Source organism: Procambarus clarkii, chromosome 72 (genome assembly GCF_040958095.1).
Source record: "Procambarus clarkii isolate CNS0578487 chromosome 72, FALCON_Pclarkii_2.0, whole genome shotgun sequence".
NCBI lineage: Eukaryota > Metazoa > Arthropoda > Malacostraca > Decapoda > Cambaridae > Procambarus > Procambarus clarkii.
Genome location: NC_091221.1, coordinates 5,251,003 through 5,277,746, shown reverse-complemented (window position 1 = coordinate 5,277,746; position 26,744 = coordinate 5,251,003). Strand labels below are relative to the sequence as shown.

Sequence of the window (26,744 nt, the reverse complement as noted above, 5' to 3'; positions counted from 1 at the left end):
GCCTTTGCTTCGCCACAGGGAAAAGACGACTATGACTTCGGTTTCGACGCTGGCTCGCATTTCCGCAGGGAGAAGAAAGGTAAGTGTCCTGATACTTACCTAGATTAATGCTAAGTTTTAAGTGCCATTACTCAAGGTGTGTGTACTGTATGCAAGATGTTTACCCCAACCCACACCACAGAGTGGGCTACTTCCACAACTTACAACCTTCCTGAATGTCTGCGCTCGGTAATCCATGACAATCGTCCTCTAAATAAGGAAGTTCCTTTCGTTTTTGATCGAGTTATTTGTGTGAAATAGAATTTTCCACATTAAGTGGGAGTAAAAGGTAATAGTATCAAGATAGCCTTTTTCCTTAAAAGTGGAAATTCTCCTTTAACCTTAATCCAAAGTGATAACAAATTTAATTGCTCAGAATCATTCTTCAATGTAAATGAACTACTAAACTGCAGTAATTCAGGCTCCTCTTTAGGATCAAAGTATAACTCAATTATTGATTCAAGGCGTTGAAAATCAAATGGATATTTTATCCAAAGGCCTTCTTTTTCTGTTTCAAATTTCTGCACTGAAAAATATTGTACATCTCTCTTCGAGATTTCTACTTTCAAAACATTTTATGCATGTAATTCACAATTCTAAATCGATTGGCAGTTGTAAAATTGAGCTAAAGAAATAAGTTTTTGAGTTAAATATAATTTTATCTTATTAAAATCACAGGATGCCAACTAATAAAAACATTCGATTACCCCGGAGACGCATGATATCTAAAAGCAAAAGATAGCAGGTTTTCGCTGATTTACGAAAGTTTTTTAGTAGAAAACATGGAAAATGTGGAACCCAGAGGCAAACATGGCGGCGATATGGCACCCCAGCACTTTGTCAACAAGACCACCTTTAAAACGTTACAGAACACAAACCACAAAATCGTTTATATTATCTATCAATATTTCCGTTTTTTACGAACAACATGTGTGTAATGCATTCATAATATCAATTGACGGATTTAAATTACTAAAACCTACCTATTTATGGGGAAAAATCGATGAAAAACTAGCGACGATTTGCGAGCAGCTGCGGGATACGGAGGAGTCGACGTTCCGTAGTTCGGGCTTGGGTCACCAGGCATCACCAATAACTTGGCAACAAGCGTACCATCAGTCTCGTAAATTGCAGAAATGAGTGCAAATGAGATTGTTGCTCTCATTTGCTTACTTTTCGTGTAGATTTGTTGCTGTGTCGCGACCTATTGTATTTATTTATTTTGCGACCCAATTATAATAGGTCGGGACCCGCAGTTTGAAAACCACGTTCTAATGTATATTTGTTAACATTGTTATAAAGTGTAATAAAACGGTATTATCTCTCACGAGAATAATTTATACTAGTAACCGGTAGTATGTTTAATATGTTTTTTCGGAGCTTTTGTTTCAAGTATAATCTTGTCCGGACTCACTTAAAATTTCCTCTATACGGCCCAAGTTCGTAATTCCATTTTCGAATTCCTCATATATAGATTTTAAACTTTATTTTATATTCGTGTGCAATTTTTAACCTTCAACCTATAATAAAACTCATCCCGTCCACAGGCTATACTCGCCCAAGCTATGGTTAACAGTCCCCAACGATGCATTCGTCAATTTTAACGAACTCTGTAACCAAAGCTATGTTTTCTCGAAAAATTAATATGTAAAATAATATATAATATAATTTTGTGTACAGATGGACCTTTGTAGACCTAGGATACGTTATGCATGATAAATATTTAGTATTTGTCTATGAACTTCCACTAGCAGTTGTGCTTCTGAAGTTAGCATCTGCAAGGAAAGCTGAAGTTTTGTGATGTTTTCGAGACTTACGAGCACATCGTTCGGATTGGATACTAATAGTTTCACTGTCAGCATCGCGTTAAATTCTTACCTTCGATTTTTAACTTGTCAATCTCTGCTATCAGCACAAGACAGAGCTCCAGGCGCAGTTATAACGCGAGTCATTTTTAAATCTTAAATTCAACTGAACTGTAAGCCGAGAGAACACTATGGAAGACATTCTCACTTCACAAAAGTACACTTCAGACTGGTTTGCGGAACTTCCTCAGGCTAGGGGCCCTCGTAGCCTGGTGGATAAAGCGCAGGACTCGTAATTCTGTGGCGCGGGTTCGATTCCCGCACGAAATGGGGCAATTCCCGCAGAAATTCCCGCAGAAATAAATGGGCAAAGTTTCTTTCACCCTAAATGCCCCTGTTACCTAGCAGTAAATAGGTACCTGGGAGTTAGTCAGCTGTCACGGGCTGCTTCCTGGGGGTGGAGGCCTGGTCGAGGACCGGGCCGCGGGGACACTAAAGCCCCGAAATCATCTCAAGATAACCTCAAGATAGGCTAGTTAAAGTGACAGTTCCCCCACCCTTGTCCCTCACCAAGAAGACGAAATCATTAATAACAACGTCTTTTGTATTACAATAGGATTGTTCTCACTAATAAATTAATATTATATATTAAAGTTCTATGTATAGAAGTTTATATTTGAGCAAGGGGCATACGTCATTAGTTAGGTCGCATGTAAAGTGTTTTTCATTTACAAACAAGGGTTTGGCAACGGGACTGGCATTTGTTTACAACGCCTTCTTGCGTTTTATTTTGTCCAAGCATTCTTTGCACTTGGTGCTGTTACTACATCCGTCAAAGGGCTAAACTGCTTCAATCACATAGGTCAGTAGGCCTTATGCTGGTTCTCCATTCTTGTGTCTATGTTGTAAGGTAATTTGTGATAGAGTATGTGCCCGTGTTATGTATGTGTTATGTTATGTATCATATGTTTATGATTGAGTATCTGCCCGAAACGCTGCGCGTACTAGTGGCTTTACAAGAATGTAATTACTATGCTATGTATCCTCACAATGCCAATGTACCTTCTTGTATATATATATATATATATATATATATATATATATATATATATATATATATATATATATATATATATATATATATAAATAAATAAAACTAAATAAATAAATGTGGGTTTGCAGGCAGTGACGGCAAGACCCGAGGAGAGTATGGATTCCGCACTCCTGATGGATGCATGCATGTGGTCAGCTTCGAGGCTGACCAGATTGATGGCTACCGCGTCCTCGGCTCCAGCAAGAGAGACTGTATCTTCGAAGGTCAGTACAGCATCTGGCCACGGCAAATGCTCTCATTGGGGGAGCTATAAACAATGGCTAGACATTTATTAGAGCACAAACTGGTCATACATAATGGATAGGAACATTGTGGAGACTGGTTGTCACCTCTATATCAACATTGAATATAATTTATTTGTCGGTAATATATGATCAGTCAGGGTCAGACGTTATCAACAACTAATTCAACTTTATACAACTAATGCATGCTCTCTACTTAATGTTTCGCTATGCAATAGATGGTAAATATACACAAGTGCTAGGTATACACAACAGTTTCATACATACACCACAAGTTCTAAACCTATACAATAGGTTTCATACACACAACAGGAGGTAAACACACACAAACAGGAGGTAAACACACGCAACATGAGGTAAACACACACAACAGGAGGCTTAAATGAACTTTATAAGTTGGTGAGTTCATGTAGGTCGGTGTTCAATCCCCGACCGTCCAAGTGGTTGGCTACCATTCCTTCCTCCCGTCCTATTACAAATCCTTATCCTGACCCCTTATCAGTGCTATATAGTCGTAATGGCTTGGTGCTTTCTTCTAATAGTTCCCTCGCCCAGAAAAAAATCACTTAGACACGCGTGTATAATTTTTACGTACAGTATAGTACATATATATAAAAAATATATAAAATTGCGCCATTTAAAGTTAAATATAAAAATAGTGTATCATTTTCGTCGTATATCTACAGTACCTCGAAGGCCAAAGTTTAGTACGACATCCACAACCAGGCAGCCAGCGACGACCACCAGGCGACCAGCGACGACCACCAAGCGGCCAACGACGACTACCTGGCGACCATCGACATTATCCATCATAGCAGACACGACCCACAGACCCAGCGACACTCTCGTCTTACCGGAAGTGCCTGTCGTCGTCGACAATGCCATAGTTGGTAAGTGTAATAAAGCTGAATAATGGAGGAATTTGACGTTAATAGAGAATGAAAATGCACAGAAGTATTTAGAGACATAAAAGAATAAATAGGCTCGTGCTTATTCAAGATGGCGAGTAATTTCAGCCAGGTTTACTTGTTCCGATCATTGTTGCAATTGCATATTAAGATATTATTCTTACATATACTGAGCTGTTCATGGGTTATTGGTCATGATACCTTTTATAATGAATTGTGTTTCTCTCCCCAACCTGGATACCCATCTTGATAACTCCTGGCAACGCCCACTCCTGACGGTGTGGTAGGCAGGCAACTCCGTCGTCCCAATCTCACCACCAAGCGCCCTGTTGCCCAACCACCTCTCACCACCACTACCACCACTAGACGGCCTGGACCCCTACCTCCTTTTGCGTTCAGCACTCCCTCAAGCACCGGCGAGAAGAAGCCCGAACCCCTCTACTCCTTCGGGTTCATGACTGCCACTCACGGCCACACTGAAACTGGCCTCCCAGACGGCTCCAAGAAGGGGGAATACTACTGGGACAGCCCCGAGGGTTGGCGAATCATCGTTACTTACGAGTTAGTTAACGACCACTCTAGCAAGGTTTTTGAATGAGTATATATGTATTAAAAAGTGCAGCGATACCGTCCGTACTATGCTTCTCTTTGTTGCTGACCCTTCCCAGTAATTACGGCCTCAGATGTGCCCTACATTTTTTTCTGTGTCAACAGGTGACTTCCAGTTCTTCCGTTTACTGCAACTTTTCTTATCTTTAGTAGTACATTAAAATGTTATTTTCTAAGCTTCTGATATTAATTGTAGATATCACCACTGATAATACATCAAACGGCGAAAGCCTATTCGCCATATCTGTGCTAAATTAACTGTGCTTTCTTGTGCATGTTGCAACAGCGCTCGATACAATGTATTAAAATTGGAGACCTTTGTATTTCTGCAGCAACACTATAGTAGGTCTACTGCAGTGTTGCTCCCTCGCCTAGAATATCGAGCTTGTTTTGCTTTTACGTTCTTGTGTTCTTAATAACTTGGAAAGATGTAGAACGTGAAAATTGGTCTGAGAAGATTTAGAAGTGTGTGCTGAGAATGTTTGCTCGTGTTAAACAGATGAATGGTGTAGCAAGCGTATTTTTGGGTAAAATGAATGGTGTAGCAAGCGTATTTTTGGGTAAAATGAATGGTGTAGCAAGCGTATTTTTGGGTAAAATGAATGGTGTAGCAAGCGTATTTTTGGGTAAAATGAATGGTGTAGCAAGCGTATTTTTGGGTAAAATGAATGGTGTAGCAAGCGTATTTTTGGGTAAAATGAATGGTGTAGCAAGCGTATTTTTGGGTAAAATGAATGGTGTAGCAAGCATATTTTTGGGTAAAATGAATGGTGTAGCAAGCGTATTTTTGGGTAAAATGAATGGTGTAGCAAGCGTATTTTTGGGTAAAAGGGATGCCAAGCAATGTGGCCAGAAATGGTGACCGAATTTTTTTTTAATGTGAACACAAGAAATAGTAGGGGAAAAGGTGGAGTGAAAGCAGTTTCCTTAGAGATTATCAATTTCTATTAACTCTTGATTTTGTCACGTTCAAACCACCGCACCATCAGTACCTACGGGCTCACCATAGCCCGTGCTGCTTGGAGCTTTTTGTTCCAAGTGGCGAATCTTTAACAACAACAACAACAACAACAACCGCACCATCGTCTAACAACCAAGTTATAATGGACGATAACCAAGTTATAATGGACGATAACCAAGTTATAATGGACGATAACCAAGTTATAATGGACGATAACCAAGTTATAATGGACGATAAAAGGTCAGCAAACACTGAATGAGTACTTTACATCAGTGTTCACACAAGAAAGATTAGATGACATCCCATTACCTACATAAATATTTTGAAAGAGGTGAAGAGAACTAATTAAGGTATATACCCATAACGTGCGACATAATCAGGAAGAACATTGGCAAACTAAAAGACTCAAAATGGAATTTTGAGTCTTTTAAAATGGTGTGGATGAAATTCACTCCAAAGTCGTAAAGGAACTGGCAGATGCACTGTAAATAATCTTGTAAAATCAACGCAACATGGATTTATGTAACATGACGCAACATAGTTTGTAATATGATAATATTACAAACCACATCATCAAATTCTTAGATGACATCAAGATTTATTTTAAAGTGGGAAGTGAAAAATGATAATGAGGCCTGCAAACAGATCTACGTGAACTCCACAAATGGTCAAAAGGTGCTCAAAAAATGGGAGAGGCAGTAAAATAAACTAATCAAACCCAATCATGAGTACCTTTGATTTTAAGGAAAAGAATGCAGTTATTCAACTGTATAAATATCTGGTGGGGCCCCCACTTGTATTATTGTGTCCAAGCATCCAATCTTCAGATAGACATAGCTGCGTTGGAGAAAGTTCAACATTGAACAATAAAACTCATTCCAGAACTTGGTCAACTCTCATACCAAGAACTGTACGACCACAGGATTAACAACACAGGATTGCAAACCGGACATGACAGGGCTGATCTCATCGAAACTTTGGAAACACTGAACAATTTGGATGGTGTTGATCCAGACAGCTTCCTGTTCTCGTCGAAGCCGCTAGTGTGTTAGTGGCCCTCAGATAAATTAAAACTTAAGGATCGGTCACTACATACAGCCATCTTTATGGACTACCACTCCATATAGCTATCTGGCCGTATTTCTTATTTTCTTATCCAGCAGAGTTTTCATTGCACCAATAATTATTTGTTTCTATGACTTACCCTACTGTCAACTTCGTTTTGAAAAATTCATATTGTATTAATCACTCATGCCATGGTACATGGAACTAAGTGTATTTTCCTTGCCAGAGCCAACGAGCGAGGCTTCTACCCGAAGGTCCGTCGTGTGAGGATCAACCCCACCACCACTACACCAGCTCCGAACGTCCCTAGAGACAACCCAGGCAACCCGGATGAAACAGATCGTATAGCAAAGAATTTCAATGGTGGCCTGCCCAACCCTTCTTCCGGCTGCCCCTACTTCTTCTACTACAACACCAGGTGCTAGTAGAAGTGTAAAGGAGTAAAACAAGCAAGTGGTAGCTTGCTTGTTTTACTCCATATCATTGCATATCATATTTGCAGCAATTATATTTATATACTTAAGATGCTTTTCCTGCACTATATATACCTTAACGACAATGCTAAAGCACCCAACTGTTGTTAGTCTTTTCTTGTGCAATTCCTTTATAAAACTATGGGAGAAGTGAGTAGGGTACAATCAGTACTGACCTTGCATGGTGTTGCAGAATCAACTATCACTGGGAACACTGCCACCTCAACAACACCAAGGTGGGGGAGTTTGGCAGCCTAGGGTCAGACGGGTACTCTCACAAGAACGCCTACTACGCTGACGCCACTGGCTTCCACCCCACTCTGAGCAGAACACCACTCACCCCTCGCCAGCTGGAGGTCATGGCAGAGTACAGTGAGGGCGTCTTCATCGTCCCAAAGGTCAGGCCAAAATGATCAAACTTTGTCCTGGTTATAACCAGGACAGATTTAATTATCGCCTCTCAATATAAAGTGTTAGAAGGTTAGGTTAATTTTTTGATGACCAAACCACACACCAGGTGAAGAAACGACGAAGTTTCAGTCCGTACTGGACCGAAACATCGTCGTTTCTTTATCTTCTGGTGTATGGTTTGGTCATCGTATATTCAGCCACGTTATTGTGACTCGTCGTCTGTATGTTATGCTTTGTTTACTCCAGTGTTATTAAAGTCATGTTATAACTAGTTTAACTCGGTGGCGTCCATGGTTCAGTATTTTTTGTTTCCCTTGATTAACCCAGTGTTTGTTATGTCCCCCAGCCTGACGAGGAGCGACGAGAAACAGAGAAACGAATCTTTGCCTGGCTGGCTGAGAACAGAGACCAGTTACAGAACCCCTTGAGGTGAACTGTCCACCGCCTCCCCTGAACACTGTTGTAGCCGGGATCTCCAACCACACACCCGGGGTGCTCCTAGTCATCTGCCTCAGTCTGATGATAAAAACACGACACCTTGGTATTCACAACTATTATTATTATTGTTGTTGCTTGTTATGTCCATTGTGAAAACGATAGTGATTTTGCTTTATGTGGCCAAACGAGTCAGAATTGTCGTCTATCCCAAGATCTTTATGGTAGTCTTACACGTCATCGACATTATTAAATCTTATGCATTTTAATAAAGGGCGAACTGCAGTATTATTTTTAATAGGTAGTTATCTTCTTGGCCCATCTTAAAACTTCTCACATCTACCAGCACAATCATTATATGGGTTTAAAAAAAAAACATTGTTTAATACACAAAATAATATACAAACACAAAATATATTTCGGTTGCCCGAAACGCTGTGCGTACTAGATGAAGATAGTATCTCCATCTACTGGATAGAGCTAGTAGATACTAGCTCTAACTTGAAATCCAACATTCTATTTGTAACTTTTTTTTGTGTGTATGTACTTTTAACTGAATAAACATTATTACTGTGTGTGTTTACGTGGCAATGGACGCACTTTATTTCCTGGGCAAAAATTCAAATTTACGTAGAGCTGAACAGTAACGTCAATGGTAGACAAAATTAGTGTCCTCATAAATTTAATTGATAAATTCACATGTTCCATGTATGGTTTGCCCTGCACAAACAATGCAACAAATATGTGAGCTGAACCCACCGTGTATGATATTATACCCATTGACATCACTGATTAGGGTTACAGTAAAAATTAAGTGTCAAAAGAAATCATCTAGCCAGTATGACTCTATAGCTTAGTAGCCTTAAGCTGTAACCAAGTAAAATTACATTTCAATCTGGTTGGGCACAAGTTTGAATTTAGAATCTGCAGAGTTCTCATGTGTTATTAACTTCAATGATATTTTAAACTAAATGATGTGTAAAACCAAAGCAGAGATCATAGATGTACTGGGATATACGAGTGATGACCTCAGGCAGAGCAGCCACTGGCAGACCTACAAGACGACTATCATTTTAGTCCAGCAAAGATAACACCTTGCCATGTTAATCCCAGTTGTTCCTGCATGACCTCATGTCTACATAATCTGCTAGATGACCCATTTTTGTATATACACCACCTGCATTTTAAAAGCACTGCTATGCCATAAAAAGTACCATATGTGAATCGAGCAGAGGAAAACCGAATTTCCCTGGCATGTTGTTGTGAAAATACAGTAACATGCTTTTGCCATAGATAAAGGAAATAATTTATATACCAATGAGGATAATGTTACACCAGTATGGCCAATGTCACACCAGTGAGGATAATGTTACACCAGTGTAGCCAATGTCACCAGTGAAGACAATGTTATAACAGTGTAGCCAATGTCACACCAGCAAGGATAATGTTACATCAGTGGGGTTAATGCTACATCAGTTGTGGTCAATACCACTGCTTTTATGACAGTATTATTTTTCTTGCCAGGGGGTTTTGATGCCAAACTGCATCCATCAGTCTCTCACTCTACACCAACCTGTATCAGTTATATTTCTACATCACAATGACTCTGAGAATAAATGCATTATAAGAAATCTATATTCTGCACAGTAATTTATAATTTATTTTATAACATGTAGTGCTGTTAATTTATAACAGTCAGCTTGGTCACCAAACCCTCCATATTCATAACTTAGCTAAAAGCAACATACAGTATCGCTTAATGTCTTGTTCGGTTGCAAGTTAATAATTGGTATATTCTTGGTGACAGCAACTAATGCATGAACATCTTGGATAAGCTAATATTTGTGCATTATGAAGATAAATATGCATACAGGAGAAATACCACTTAGTGTATGAGTGGTTGTAGAGGCTAGGCCATTGATGCAGGTGGACAGTACAATGCTGTCTCCTTAATCAAGGCATATTCAATTGTAGAGTCATAATGTCTATTAATGTGTCTTATAGTGTACAGATTTATGCATAATAAAGCATTGCATATCAATGGGCATGTCATTACCTTACTGTCTTTTTTACTTTACTGTCTGATTAGTCATTATCATTACCTCATCATTCTTTGCAGATGACACAAAAATAAGCATGAAAATTACCTTTGCTGAAGACATTGAAAATTACTACAAGCCGATATTAATAAAGTTTTTGACTGGGCAGCAAACAATAACATGATGTTTAACAGTGCTAAATTCCAGGTACTCAGGTATGGTAAAAATGGGAACCTTAAACATAATACAAGGTACAAAACACAATCTAATCTGTCCATAATAGGAAAGCAACATGTAAAGGATTTGGGAATAATGATGTCCGACGACCAAACGTTTAGGGAGCATAACCAAGCAAATATTGCGTCAGCCAGAAAAATGATAGGATGGATTACAAAAACAATTAAATCCAGGGATCCCATCACAATGGTTGTACTATTCAAATCACTTGTGCTGTCCCGTTTTGAGTACTGCTCAGTACTCATTTTCCCCTTCAGAGCAAGAGAGATTGCTGAAATAGAGGGAGTACAGAGAATATATACGGCATACATAGACGCAATAAAGCATCTAAATTATTGGGATCGTCTCAAAGCTCTTCAAATGTACTCACTAGAAAGGAGACGAGAAAGATATCAAATAACATACACATGGAAAATACTAGAGGGCCAGGTCCCAAATCTACCCAGTAATATAACATCATACTGGAGTGAACGATATGGAAGAAAATGCAGAACATAACCAGTGAAGAGCAGGGGTGCCATAAGCATAATCAGAGAACACTGTATAAACATCAGAGGTCCACGGTTGTTCAATATCCTCCCAGCGAGTATAAGAAATATTACCGGAACAACCGTGGACATCTTCAAGAGAAAACTAGTTTCCTTCAAGGAGTGCCGGACCAGCCAGACTGTGGAGGATACATGGGCCCTGTGAGTTACTCCATGCAACAGCCTGGTGGACTAAGCTCTCACAAGTCAAGCCTAGCCTCGGGTCAGGCTTGGGGAGTGGAAGAACTCCCAGAACCTCATCAAGCAGGTATCATTACCTCAGAGCAATACAAAAGGCAAGACAGTGGTACTGTAGCATGGTTTAGCAGTTGCTTCAGAGCCACCACCTTGTGCAAACAACTACTACAGTGGACTAACCAGAGTAATACAATGGTCCAGCTAGGGTAATACAGTGGGACATCTCCTGTAACACAATAGGATGGCTACTGTAATACAGTGGGCCAGCCAAAGTAAAAGTGGGACAACCAGAGTAACTGAACAAGAGAGCCAGAGTAAGACACTGGTTGTCTCCCTGGTAAAACTGTCTAAATGAGAACAGGAGCAAAGAAGAAATATATTCTTTTTTCTACAAAATGATATGGGTAGGCAAGCCAGTGAAATGGTACAAAAAAGGCAACCCAACAAAATCACTAGAGAAAGGGGGAGCAAAGAATAAGGAGAGAGAACATGTTCCTGAAAATTGTATACACCAATATAGATGGAGTGAGATCAAAGATACTGAAGTTAAGTGACACAGCTGCAGACACTAAACATTGTTGCACTCACGGAGATGAAACTTGAAGATGATATCTTAAATAAGGTCATACTCCCAAGGGCTACTCGGTTTGGAGACAGGACAAAAATTAGGAAAGGCAGTGGCGTTGCTGTGCTGGTGAAAGAAGACCTAAAGGTAAACAAAATAATGATTGCCAATCCACAAAAACTTTACATAATAGCACTGGAGATCTGCAATCAGGATGATAAACTAATTATCATAAACGCATATAGGCCATCGACATGCAACACATAAACAAAGGAGATGGATAATAAACAAGTGTCTTATAACAATAATGAGAGAGCGGATAAAGATAGTTCACGATTGTTGGTAGTCGCTGACTTCAACTTCAAATCCATAGACTGGGAGGCATATGATGCTAGAACAGAGAACTTTTGGACCTGTAGATTCGTAAACCTCATCCTGGAAACATTCATGTATCAACACATTAAACAAGCTACGAGGATGAGGGAAGGGGATGTTCCCTCTATGCTGGATTTTATATTTACCAAGAAAGAGAGGAAGAGATATTTGACAGTCAGTACCTTCCTCCCTTGGGTAAAAGTGACCATGTCTTTTTGGGAATAAAGTATGCAACGCATTATAATCTGGAAGAAAATGAGGAAGTTGAAGCAGTTGAAAAACCTGATTTCAGGAAAAGACATTATGGGGGAACTTAGCAATTTCTTTAAGGAATTTGACAGGAAAGACTTACTGTTAGGCAAGGAAGTAAATGAGATGCATGTCAAGTTTTGTGAAATATATGATGAAGGCACAATTTTTTTTTATACCAAGCCAGAGATGCAGAACTAGGAAACAGGATGGTTCAACAGAAATTGCGAGAGGGTCAGAGACCAAAAGACACAAAAATGGAATCAATATAGGAAGATGCCAAACCCTCAAACATACAAGCGATATAAAGATGAGAGAAACAACTACACGGCAGTGAGGAGAGGCAGAATTTTTTTTTTAATAAGGGATAGCAAACAAATGTAAAACAGAACCAGGCCTGTTCTATAAATTCAACAACAAATTGCAGGTAAAGGATAATATTCAAGAGGTTGAAAATGGGTAACAGATTCACAGAAAATTAAAAGGAAATGTATGGAACATTAAACAAAAAGTTCCAAAGTGTGTTTGTACAAATTTAAATCTTCAAAGAACCAGACACAATAACAGAGAACAACATGAGCACATAGAGGTGTCTAGAGATAAGTGGAAAAAATGCTCAAGGAACTAAGAACAAAGCAGTTGGCCCAGATGGAGTTTCACAATAGGTTCTGAATGTGCACCTGAGCTCATCATTCCAATTCAAATGATTTTTTTAGGCATCCCTATATACAGGAGTCCTAGAAGGTGTGTGGAAAAAGGTTAACATAGTTCCAATCTACAAAAGTGGCAGCAGGGAAAACCCTGTCAATTATAGACCTGTATCATTGATAAGTGTAATAGTCAAAATATTGGGCAAAATAATTAAAACTGAACTGTAGAACTCTGGATGAAAAAGACATAATAATAGACAGACAGTATGGTTTTTGATCTGGAAGATCCTGTGCTACCAGATGGAATACATAATTATATGAACATGTTTACTGATGATGCTAAGATAATAGGGAACATACGAAACCTAGATGTTTGTAATGCCCTTCAAGAAGACCTGGAAAAAATACATATATGGAGCACCACTTTGCAAATGTAATTTAATGTAAATAAATGTCAAGTTATGGAATGTGGAACAGGAGAACATAGACCCTCACACAACGTATAAATTATGTGAGAAATCTTTAAAAGAATTCTGATAAAGAAAGTGATCTAAGGGTGGTTCTAGATAGAGAACTATCACCTGAGGACCACATAAAGAATATCATGTGAGGACCCTATGCTACACTTTCTAACTTCAGAATAGCTTTTAAATACATGGATGGAGATGTACTAAAGAAATTGTTTATGAATTTTGTTAGACCAAGCTGGAATATGTAGCAGTTGTATGGTACCCATATCATCAACAAACATCGCATCAACAAACTGGACATCAACAAACTGAAAAACTACAAAGACATGCAACTAAATGGCTCCCAGAACTTATGGACAAAATCTATGAGCAGAGTTTAGAGGTATTAAATATGCCAAAACTAGACGATAGAAGAAAAAGAGGCGATATGATCACTACGCACCAACGGGAATCGATAAAATTGATAGGGAAGAATTCACGAGACCTGGAACTTCAAGAACAAGAGGTCATGGAATTAATCTAACTAAACAAAGCTGCCAAAGAATTATAAGAAAATTCACTTTCACAAACAGTGGCAGACGGTTGGAACAAGTTAGGTGAGGTTGTGGTGGAGGCCAAAACCACCAGTAATTTCAAAGCATTATATGACAAAGAGTGCTGGGAAGACGGGACACCATTAAAATTGCTCTCATCCTGTAATTACACTTTGGTACTTACACACACAAGGTATATACACTATCACACACACACACACACTGGATGGATGTCAAAATTGTTAAATGTCACATTAGAAACAACCACTTACGGAACAACCCATCCTCCTGAGAGAGTCGCATTTTGATGCATATTCTACCTAAGGCCAAAAATCATTGTACAGTATTGGGCACCTTAGCACGATTTCTTGACGTTGGGAACATTAGGATGGGCTGTATGGAATCCATCTAGAAAAGCTATCAAATAATTTTTTATATAACCAAACACTTTTCTCCTGTTAAACAATGTGTATGAAATTAAAAAAACATTGCTTTTTGAGGACACCTTCCACAGCACAGAATTTATTATATTTTTGTTATAAAACGTATTTACAGAATATTATCCATACATTCATGAAATATATACAGGAAGTCAATTATTCACCATGCAGCCTCTGTTCTATGTAACTAAAATATTTTTCTAGTTATAGAATATCTGAACCACATTTACCAAACAATAATTATTTATTTTTAGCAGTTTTGAACTTTACTGTCAAAAATTTGAAATGATAAGATGAAAGTCAAGAAAAACAAATAATAGATGAAGTTAAATATTTTTATGTTAGGTAGCCACCAAGTCAGCAAAATGATGTACCACATATGACAATGAAAAATTAAACAATTATGTGAGTTGTGAATTCTCATTTGGACATAAATCCAGTGATTTCATGAACAGCCTTATAAACTACAGCAATTAAAAAAATAATAGTTATTTTCAAAACAAATCATCTTTTTTTTTTTGCCAATCACACTGGACCAGTTTCACTTTGATGATGGCAAAATTAGCACATAGGATTCCCTAACTTATGATTCAGGTGCTCCATCAAAAACCTTTCACCCAAAACCAAATGTGTCCAGAAATAACCACGTACTTGGTCATCCCTCCAAGGATGGATAGGCTACAAAAAGGGGCATCAGAGATCTAAATAAACACTTTGCATTTTAGAATATAAAATCAGCACTTCGGTTTACCTTTAATTTGTACGCTCAAATTTCAACTAGCCATTACCGAGGACACAGGGATTCTGGATCACGTAAACCTTTACAATGTCACATTAAAAAACGGCAAATTGTTCTCGGCAAAAATGGTAAGGCTGGCTAACAATGGTCGTGCACCTGGAAGAGCTGTGAAAGCCACTGTCAAGTTTCATCATCACTTGCACTCTTAAGCATGTTATGCCCACAATCAACATTTCAAGTAACATACCGGTAATTATGTAATCAGAAATTTATTTTATTTTAATAAAACTTACAAACTTTCCAGTCTTTTTAATGCTTTATAAAGGTTAAGTGTTTTTGAAGTATTTCACAACTAATCAGGAATTATATAAATTTTGATTGTTATCATTATGTGAACTTTAAAGACTTTGGGCAAAATATTCAGGTGGGATCTTATTTTCTGCCTTCAACTTTGTAAATATCTCTCCAGCCTTGTTGAAGTCCCAAGCATTCTGCTCCAAACACCTACGAAAAAGAGAAATGTATTAGGTAGGTTTTAACATTCAAGTGCAGTATTACCAATAATGTAGAGGGGAGTTACATGATGGATATACCTGTAGTGTTTTACAGTGGAAGGAGTGTCAGAGTATAATTACCCAAGTGTAGCTACAAGATGAGAGCTATGCTCGTAGTGTTCCACATCTTTATAATAATCATCTTCACATTACACTGTGAAACTACCATCATGATGCTCCAAAACAACTGATGGTTTTGGCTTCCATCTGCTTCTCAATATTTTATATACTACCTGTGTGTGTGTGTGTGTGTGTGTGTGTGTGTGTGTGTGTGTGTGTGTGTGTGTGTGTGTGTGTGTGTGTGTGTTTTATTTTATGGAATAATTACGCTTTCCATTACATTACTGTATATGATCAGATTTTGTTTGAGTTAAAACTAACAAAGTTGATCAACTCTAACCTAACCTAACCCATTAATTTAATTCACCTTCCTAATATATTATTATTAATTGTAATAAAGAAATTTGGAAAGACATATTTGAAAATACTGTAATGAAAATCACTCTGCTTGTTAGGCAAACTGGGCCTTGCATACTAGTATTAAATTCAGTAACTGGCTAATAATGCTGTCAAACAAATTTGTAGTATTTTGTTTGTTTGTTCCCAAATGTTGTTTACCGTTCATGCTTCCAAGTATAGAAGTTGACAATTATTTCCCACAAACTTTGTTTTGGTGACAAGGACTGTGACCATGGCATGGCAGTGACCAGGACTGTGACCATGGCAGTGACCAGGGCAGTGACCAGGACAGTGACCAGGACTGTGACCAGGGCAGTGACCAGGACAGTGACCAGGGCAGTGACCAGGGCAGTGACCAGGACTGTGACCAGGACAGTGACCAGAGCAGTGACCAGGACAGTGACCAGGACTGTGACCATGGCAGTGACCAGAGCAGTGACCAGGACAGTGACCAGGACTGTGACCATGGCAGTGACCAGGACAGTGACCAGGACTGTGACCATGGCAGTGACCAGGACAGTGACCAGGACTGTGACCAGGACTGTGACCAGGGCAGTGACCAGGACTGTGACCATGGCATGGCAGTGACCAGGGCAGTGACCATGGCATGGCAGTGACCAGGGCAGTGACCAGGACTGTGACCAGGACTGTGACCAGGGCAGTGACCAGGACTGTGACCATGGCATGGCAGTGACCAGGGCAGTGACCAGGACTGTGACCAGGACTGTGACCATGGCAGCAACCCAGGCAGTGACCAGGGCAGTGACCATGGCATGGCAGTGACCAGGACTGTGACCATGGCAGTGACCAGAGCAGTGACCAGGACAGTGACCAGGACTGTGACCAGGGCAGTGACCAGGACTGTGACCAGGACTGTGACCAGGACTGTGACCAGGGCAGTGACCAGGACTGTGACCATGGCAGTGACCAGAGCAGTGACCAGGACAGTGACCATGGCAGTGACCAGAGCAGTGACCAGGACAGTGACCAGGACTGTGACCATGGCAGTGACCAGGGCAGTGACCAGGACTGTGGCCATGGCATGGCAGTGACCAGGGCAGTGACCAGGACTGTGACCATGGCAGTGACCAGAGCAGTGACCAGGACAGTGACCAGGACTGTGACCATGGCAGTGACCAGGACAGTGACCAGGACTGTGACCATGGCAGTGACCAGGACAGTGACCAGGACAGTGACCAGGACTGTGACCAGGGCAGTGACCAGGACTGTGACCAGGGCAGTGACCAGGACTGTGACCAGGGCAGTGACCAGGACTGTGACCATGGCATGGCAGTGACCAGGGCAGTGACCATGGCATGGCAGTGACCAGGGCAGTGACCAGGACTGTGACCAGGGCAGTGACCAGGACTGTGACCATGGCATGGCAGTGACCAGGGCAGTGACCAGGACTGTGACCAGGACTGTGACCATGGCAGTGACCCAGGCAGTGACCAGGGCAGTGACCAGGACTGTGACCAGGGCAGTGACCAGGACTGTGACCAGGGCAGTGACCAGGACTGTGACCAGGGCAGTGACCAGGACTGTGACCAGGGCAGTGACCAGGACTGTGACCAGGGCAGTGACCAGGACTGTGACCAGGACTGTGACCATGGCAGTGACCCAGGCAGTGACCCAGGCAGTGACCAGGGCAGTGACCAGGACTGTGACCAGGACTGTGACCAGGACTGTGACCAGGACTGTGACCAGGGCAGTGACCAGGGCAGTGACCAGGACTGTGACCAGGGCAGTGACCAGGACTGTGACCAGGGCAGTGACCAGGACTGTGACCAGGACAGTGACCAGGACTGTGACCAGGACTGTGACCAGGACTGTGACCAGGGCAGTGACCAGGACTGTGACCAGAATAGTGACTATGGCAGTGACCAAGACAATGACCCATACAGTGACCAGGACAATGACCTATACAGTGTCCAGAACAGTGACCAGGACAATGACCCAGACAGTGATCAGGGCAGTAACTAGGACAGTCATATTTTGACATTTACCTATTTCCCCGAACATTGCAGATAAGATTCAGTACTGAGTAAACCTGGAGAAACTCCATAATGGGAACACGTACCCATCTCTTCCCCCGTGGCTCACGAGGTGCACCTCAAAGAGGATTACATCATCATGAAGACCTTGTGGAACACCTTGAAGTATGAAGAGTATGACTGGGAGGTCATACCAAACTTCAAAATGGTGTCAATCCTGATAGGTCTCCAAGGTGATGTAACCCAATTTCCCTGCTATTTGGGACAGCAAAGCCACAAACAAAAACAAAAATATCCAAATTCACCTGTTTTCTCATTGAAAATTTTCTCATTTCAAAATATGATTCTCATGGTCACACTGCAAAGTTTGATGAGAATAACAGCCATTTTCTATAATTGTTAGGTATAAGCAATTAAGAACTAATACTTCCTATGCAGAAACAAAAAACCATTAGGTATAAGCAATTAAGATTTTATCCTTCCCAAGCAGGAATAAAAAACCATGCTACATTATGTAACCGGTTTCCCAAATAACTTAAAAGACTAACCAAAAGCATTAGGATATCTACCCGCCAAACACACACCGAAACTACGACATTGGTACAACGTTCGAACAAGTTTTAACACCTAACCAATTATAACAACCAATATAGCAAGTTGTAGCAACGTTCTAATACGTCATGAACACGTTAAGCCAAGATGTAACAACTTTATTACAAGTTGTAACAAGCGGAAAATAGAGACAGTTTGGGTTTGTGTTTCCAGGGTAATCAAGTATGTTATCCCCCACTTTTCTTCCCCCTCCAAAGCAAACAACAAATTCATTCTAAATACTCACACTTGTGAAAACTGAGGTAACATTCCTGATGCCTCAGAAAATTTAAGAATCATTGCTTCCTGCAGTGGTACAAGTGTGTCCTGTTGAGGAACTGGAACATTTTCAGGCACTGGCTGGATATTTTCCACTGGCACAATAGGAGTTTTAAATGCCCTCTGTAACAGAGTAGAGATAAACTCAATAAACATTAATAATAGTACAGAATACAGACCATGTAAGACATCTATAGAGAAAAAAATTATTAATTAAAACATAAAATAATTTTTAGGTAAGTTATAAACACTTTTCTTGGAGGGTAACCTTTTTCAGTTTAACCCTTAACATGCTCGGGGTCTAATATCCTGCTATCCACACAGGCGCATGTCATTTTGAAAAAAAAAAAATTTTTTTTTTTTTGCTAATCTGTTAAGTTCTGTTCACTGATCACGGGAAAAATAAAAAAAAAAATCTATTGTACTTACTTTTGTTGCAATAGAGCCGAGAAGCTCGGTGATGACGTCACAATCTGCATGTTCGCTCATGCAGTACACGCCCGGGAGATGTTGCGCGCGGTCCTCAAACAGCCAGAGTTGCCACAAATATATTTTCGCGCTATTTATTTACAATGTCTAAGCGCATTTTATCTAATTTTTTTTCACTAATTGTGTTTCAAATACTGTTTGAACATATTTTGTATCAATAATTGTTGCATATTTGAGTATACACAGGCGCACACAAATGTTTTCAATTACGGCAATATAATATGTCATTACAGTCTATTATATTGTATGTTCTGCTTATATTTGTATATATTTACACACACGCACACGCTATCTGCTTATATGTTTACATATTTACACACTCGCACTCGCTAAACACACTTTGAAGCACACTTAGAAGATTTCTAGACTGTGGTAGTCATTGAAGCAGTCGACAGCACATAATGGGATACCACACGTTTCACACCATGTTTGCACAAGCTTCCGTTTCTTGTCTCTACGTGTCGTTGTTTTACACACCAAGCAATCACGTTGGGCTATTGCACGCTTCACACCAGGTGGCAAATACTTAAGTTTGTGTGCTAGGAAGCCTTCAGTGTGAGCGAGGCGTGGAGTACCAGCATGCTGCAACAGTGGGTTTATGATGGGCCGCTGAATACCTGGGACATCTTTTGCAAACTTTCCTAATAACTGTATTGCAGCATCAAATACAAAGTCACGGAAAGTGGGCTTACGTCCAGTTCTCACAAGGTACATGTTGAAACAGTTCAGCATGCTCATGTCCACAAGATGGAAGAACACTTTTTTCGTCCACTTACATGTCTTCCGCACACACTCTGCAGTGCCAATCATCATGTCTGATTTATCAATCAACCGCATGTTGATATTATAGTCTAAAACACAGTCTGGCTTATATAGTGGTGCGTTTGTTTTATGGCTCACTTTCCCACTGTTCACCATTGTTCCATCATGAATTGTTGTCAACAAGTTCACCTCTCTTTTGTCTTTCCACCGAACTGACAGAATGTTATCACTTTTCCTTCTCTGACACTCACCAACTGCAATGTCGTTGTCAAACAGGCATTTCCCTTCGTTGTGGCTTTACTGTACCAACCAATCCGGTTCTATTTTCTAGCAAGAACCGAGCTAGCAAGGGACTTGTATAGTAATTATCTGTGTATAAAATGTGTCCCTTGTTCATCCACGGAGCCATGATGGTCTTCACTACACTCCCCGAGAATCCATGTTCGTCGTTACCGGGAATGTCTACATCACTAGCCGAGTACAGAATCATGTGTAACACGTATCCTGTCTCACAATCACAAAGAACAAAAAATTTCAGGCCAAATCGGTTTCGTTTTGAGGGAATGTACTGTTTGAATGGAACACGTCCCTTGAAAAGTATGAGAGATTCATCAACCACCAGCTTCTGTGCTGGTACGTAAAAATCTCTGAATTTTCCAATAACATCGTTCATGTAGTGCCTCACTCGCCACAGTCTATCATCAGCTGTTCGGTCCTGAACACTTCCAAAATGTAGACACCTGAGGAGTATCTGAAACCTGTCTCGTGACATATATTTCCCGAATAAAGGTGTTGGTATTGTCTTGTCCTTGCTCCAATAGTCATTTATTGCATGTTTGTGACAGTGCTTCATCAACAAACAGAGTGCCAAAAACACATACATTTCCGCCACTGTGGTATTTTTCCAATGCTGCAGTCGTGAAAATTCTGTGATTTCCCTCTCAATCAGGTAAGCAGCATGCAGGTTCGTTTGGTGTACAATGTATTCCATGAGTGGTTCATCATAGAATGCTGTAAAATATTCCATCTCAGCCATGTCCTCACCTTGATTAGGGAAAAGGTTTGTAATCCCTACATCTTTATCGTCAAAGTGAGGAATATTAGGAATAAAATCGTCACCATCACTCCACTCAAGTACACCAGGCGTCCTGCGAGATGCAGAGGAAAGACGGCGAGGAAGCGATGCATACCGGCGACCAGGAGCTGAATACCGTCTGCGAGAAGCACGGCGGCTACGTGCACGTGAGGTGGGTGCACGTGAGGTGGGTGCACGTGAACACGAGGGTCTTGGTCCCTCATGTGGTGCCATGCGGTGGCGCTTGGCCGGGCGAGATGCTGCTGACGCGACAATTTCTCGCCCAGTTACACCACTGGTACCAGCCACAGGCTCAATAAAACTTTGATCTGAGTCACTAAACCCAGAAAAGGAGTCACCTCCCTCTGACTCGTCACCCTCAAACAGAAAATATCCACAGGAACTGTGAGGTCGTGGTAGAATTGGGGTAGAAAATGGGCGAGGAGGCATGGGAGAGCGTATAGGCCTCGCCATGGCATGGCGGTCATTCTCACTTTCACTGCTGCTGCTACTATCACCCGACAACTGTGTATAATCCTCATCGTTGTCTGAATCGTCAAACACACTTTCTTCACCTTCAGAGAATAATTTGTGGGCTATTTGCTCTGGGGTGAGGGACTGAGTGGTGCGTGCCCGTGAGGCGTTTGACCGTGCGCTCGCCATGGTGACTCTCGCTAAACTGAGGCCTCCCATGCCTTCGAATCGTGAGCTGGATTTTTTTTTCAAAATGGCCGCTGTTTACTAGAGCCCCTGGGCAGCGTATGGGACCCCCAGCTACACCGCGGGCCATTCAAATCGTGCGCGGTACCCATACACTTCATATGAAGTGAAGCGCAGTTGACTGGTAAAACGATTTACACTTCATATGAAGTGATGCGCACTTTAAGGGTTAAAGTGGTGCATATAATATGAAGTTTTTAGAAATAAAACACATACAGTAATTTAATAACAAGGATACAAATTGGGTAAATCTAGAATCATTAAGCAAAGACCTGAACGAATAATGATTTGGAAAAAAGGTTTTTGATTTATGGAACAAATTGCCGATTAACATAAGACATAGGATTCCTGGATTGTTTCAAGCAAAGGTTAGACATATAGATATGTACAATAATTTGGTTGGAAATAAATACAAGCTGCCTCACATGAGCCAAAAGGCCAGTTTCTTCAATTTTTATTTTATTATGTATTAAGAAGTGGGGTATATTTCAAAGGTTAACTTTGTGTGGACACTAAAGTGGCAATGATTATTTTTTGAAATGCTGTGACTAACATATTACACAAATATAAAACACTTACGTTTTAAATAACACAAATAATGAGGAACAGATTTAGCCTGATGAATGATATGTGTGTGTTTATAATTGGGGAGGTCTATAGTTTACCAATATGTAGAACATCTACATTAAAAGGAATCTGGATCAAAAATATAAAATTTACTACATAATTTATGCAGTCCCAAAAGATAATATTTTGTCAGCACTTAATCAAGCAAACACTTATTAATACTTTCTTGCCCTTGATAACAAAATTAAACTAATATCAAAATATAAGTCTGGAAAAATTTGTATCCCTAACAGTCAATGTAAGAAGAACATTACAGATATTGGGCATTAAAAAATCTTACACATGTAAGAGGAACAATACTTTATGGACACATTATTAACCCTTAAACTGTTCAGCATAAGGGGGCAAGGAAGCCAAAAAATATTTGAATTATGTAAAAATTACTTAAAAATTTTAAACAAATCTCCAACTTATTGGCTTCAGCATCGTGAAACTTTCATCAAAATATTTTCAGAAATTGATTTAGACGAATATTTAAAAAAAAAAAAAGAACGTTTTGCTGATTGCAGTTTTGTTTTGTTTTGCAGCTCCTATTAACTGGAGCTGATGGATAATGCAGTAATAAAGAGATGCAAGCACCTGTCCGACACACAAAGGGAGAAGAATAGCAGTAAGAAGTGTCCACAAAGTGGATATGCAGCTGGTGCCTTTATAGCAATGCTGAATAATACATAATAACACAAATAATAATGAATAAGTATGTTATTATGCTCTATTTTGTTATATATCATATAAATACATTGCCCAATGTTATTATCAGTTACTTTCAACAATGTCCAAAAAATATTTTCTTGTAGGTATTTAGTTTTTTTCCCTCCTTTGTTTATTATTTGAATTTGTTGTAACCTTTCCATCCTGGAAAGTGCATACCCGTCCCTAACTATGTGAAGATACAAATAAATTGGTCAACAAATAAATCAGTCACAACTCTCAGAACTTGGAACTTTGAATTTTTTTTGGCTGATTTTTTTCACAGATTTCAAACTCTATTTTCCTTCTTCCTTTAGGTTGTTTTGATGATTAGGGGACCAGATTAGGGCTTTTTTACTTATATAAAGTATACCCTAAATATATCCCCTAAATCATTATAATTATTATATTTATCCCTATAAAAAAAAAAAATTGGGGGGGAGGGGGGGGGGGGTATTTTTTTTCTTGACTTCATTTCAACACATATTGACCTACAACTTTCACATATTCGAGTACGAATGCCAAACAATGTTTATTAAAACATACAAGTAAATTCATGAATCAGAACGGCCTTATTCACTGTCGATAACTTCAACTTCAATTATATCTATAACTAGAATTTCAACTTACTTCAGTATCCAAAAATCAAGTTTCTGACCGATTCTCACTATTTTTACATAAAGTGTGCACAGCTGTCTGTCCTACAATCCCTAGAATTGATTTCCTATAGAATTCCTATAGAATTGATTTTTCCTATAGAATTGATTCCTATAGAATTGATCCTATAGAACTGATTTTTCATAAACTCTAAACGTTTGGAATTATAAATTTTTGTTGTTTAAATTTGCGCATATTTCAAATGCTTATTGATAATTTTTTTTACAGTAAACTATACCAAAAACCTGTATTCTAAATATATGAAAATGAAGATCATATGTTATTCTGAGAGCATAACACCACCAAATGAACAATTGGTGATATTATATATTTTGCAGCTGATTTCAAAATCTGAAGTTTTCAATATTCAATTTTATAATTATTTTTTATTTTATTGTTTTTCAAGTTACACTGGTATCATTTAGACAAAGTTGGAGCATTTGCCTAGTAGATTATGCACAAAACATTTGAAAGAGTTTCAGAAAATTTAAAAAACTGAGCTCAATGTCACAGTTCATTTGACGTTTTGTGCAGTTTAGAGGTTAACTAGCAAAAATGCATTCAAATCATTAGCCAAGGTCTATTACAAATAAATAAAAATGGTAATCTTACCTTAACTTGATCAATTGTTGCTCTGGTAATGAAAAGCTGCTCATTACATATGCAAAAACCTGTTCCTTCAGGGATGATTGTTAAAGTGCGCGTGAATGACCGAATAGGCGGATTTCTGTCTGCATGCTGACGAAACACCCCACTCAGAGTCACTACTATCAGCTTAGGCTGGAATAAAAATGGTTTAGTTTATTATAAAGTGCTTTATATATTCCAGTTATTCTCCCAGCAAAGTGCCAAGCATGCAACATTTTTAAGTCATTTGATGTACTGAATATCTAACTACTGTACTTTCCACATTACAGAAAGTTATAAATGCTTACATATCTGTCCTGTCATTAAGCATGTGGACTTTCATTATGTTAAAAGAACAAAAACTGCACTCACATCTGCCACTGGAACGTCCAAAGTGAAGGATGGAGGATCATGAACGGTGGATGGCAGCTGCCGCAGAACGCAACCAATTGTACTGCGGCCTTGAAACACCAGCTTATGTCGCTGGTCAGAAGCAAACACCTTTTTCAAATTCCTATTGTCAGATATATAGAGGTTTGAGAGCCTGAAAAAAGATAAATGTATAATTATGAGTACAGATCACCTTTTATATACAAATAGAAGAGTTTGCATGTATTTGTGCCTGATCTGCATTCAAATACTCACCAATAAATAGATTTAAATTAAGTTTGGCCAAATGTTAGAGAGCTTACAGAAGAGAATACAAAGCTAGAGCAGTTTCACCACCTGTGATGACGATTATTAGAGATCCTCACACATGACACTTGGGGTCTATTAGAACTCACATTTTTTACATACACTCACATATTACTCACAGAGGGCCTCACATTTTTGAGATGTCTAAAAATCTACTATATACACACAAAACTGCATCTTGTCAACTTGTCAACCATTCACCAGTGTCTGAATCTGTTCCATATTTCTATGTTTTTAAAACTTGGCACACAAGATAAAGTATAAAATGAAGTATAAAAGACTATAATAAGGACAAATGAATAAGGCGCATGTCAATAGAGTGGGTTAACACATTTGCTGGTTCACTCTCTGGAAGCTTTTGTTCCCTCTGAAAATAGAAATGTAGGTAAAATATTAATATTTTTGTTTTGAATTTTCTAAATAATTTTCAGCAATAAAGAACCTGCTCATACCAGGTCATACATGTTCCCAAGAGACACAACCAATATGCATAATTAGTAATAAGATTTTTGGGGGGTTTTCAGAAGAACATTTCTGGTACCACCATTGAATAAGATACTATGTATCCATTGACTTTCTCAAGACCCAAACTTTTTTTTTTCATTAAGACTTTCTTTGCCAATTTTTATTAACTATAAAATCTGAACGTTAGGAGAAATAAGTCAATATTCAGTTGTGAATAAGCCAAACGTTTTGTTCTCAAAATGAAAACTAGCCATACTATCATTAGAGTAAATAGTTTCAGCTGGTTAGGAACGCATAGACAAGACGACGACAGTCACAAGAGCACACGAGAGGTTAGTGTGAAAGCCGACAACTAGCACACCATGAAACAGGAGAACTGTGCTTACAGGAAATGTTAAAAGTATATCCCAAGAGGAGCACAACTAGCTAGACATTCTTGAGGCTAATAAGCCAGACAAAGAGAGACTGTAAACTCACCGGGCACCGGGGCCAGTATCTGGGAAGTGGCACGTGAGGGAAAACAGAGCATTTTTGGAGTATGCAGCCTCCAATGGCTTTCTATCCTCAGTATCAAATATCTGCAAAAAATATTCACAAAGCATCATAAATTAAAGGTGAAAATATTCAGCATATGTACAACTAAAAAGATAAAAAAGAATAATATGAGTCTAAAAATGAAATAGGAGAGAGACACTGAGTTTTCCCTATTTACCCAGGTCAATTTTTAGATTGACCTGAGCACCACCAGGTCAATCTAAAAAAGAATAAATAACAACCTTTCCCTTGCTACAAACAAGAAATACATTACAGTGGTGATATATGTTTACACTTTTGGAGAGATCATATGAGTGGGGATATTTTCAAGTATAGTAAGAAAATTGAGTATATAATTTCATGTTAAGTCCATCGTTTCAAGAGCAGTCGACAATACAGCATAATCAAAAGCTCTCCTGTCATCAACAGGCTGAAGACCTC

General features: G+C 39.3%; 2 protein-coding genes across 3 annotated transcripts in view; one reads left to right on the top strand and one right to left on the bottom strand.

Moving 5' to 3' along the window:
* LOC123773742 (uncharacterized) overlaps nucleotides 1-8,293 on the top strand; it is a 52,395-nt gene extending 44,102 nt beyond the window's left edge. Inside the window, exons 2-8 of the mRNA XM_045767637.2 lie at nucleotides 1-79; nucleotides 3,027-3,161; nucleotides 3,887-4,090; nucleotides 4,396-4,669; nucleotides 6,970-7,161; nucleotides 7,410-7,614; nucleotides 7,974-8,293. The exon at nucleotides 1-79 is cut by the window's left edge and continues 15 nt beyond it. Coding sequence (XP_045623593.2) covers nucleotides 1-79; nucleotides 3,027-3,161; nucleotides 3,887-4,090; nucleotides 4,396-4,669; nucleotides 6,970-7,161; nucleotides 7,410-7,614; nucleotides 7,974-8,060 — 1,176 coding nt within the window. The 3' untranslated portion in view covers nucleotides 8,061-8,293. The remainder of the gene's footprint in view (nucleotides 80-3,026; nucleotides 3,162-3,886; nucleotides 4,091-4,395; nucleotides 4,670-6,969; nucleotides 7,162-7,409; nucleotides 7,615-7,973) is intronic.
* A 6,100-nt stretch (nucleotides 8,294-14,393) lies between these two features.
* The window catches only part of LOC123773743 (nuclear RNA export factor 1), a 46,852-nt gene continuing 34,501 nt past the window's right edge, over nucleotides 14,394-26,744 (bottom strand). For both annotated transcript variants that reach the window (XM_069312360.1, XM_069312361.1), the window contains exons 12-16: nucleotides 26,247-26,347; nucleotides 24,981-25,152; nucleotides 24,594-24,761; nucleotides 18,930-19,084; nucleotides 14,394-15,588 (exon numbers count right to left, since the gene is read on the bottom strand). In XM_069312360.1, coding sequence (XP_069168461.1) covers nucleotides 15,483-15,588; nucleotides 18,930-19,084; nucleotides 24,594-24,761; nucleotides 24,981-25,152; nucleotides 26,247-26,347 — 702 coding nt within the window. In that variant the 3' untranslated portion in view covers nucleotides 14,394-15,482. The remainder of the gene's footprint in view (nucleotides 15,589-18,929; nucleotides 19,085-24,593; nucleotides 24,762-24,980; nucleotides 25,153-26,246; nucleotides 26,348-26,744) is intronic.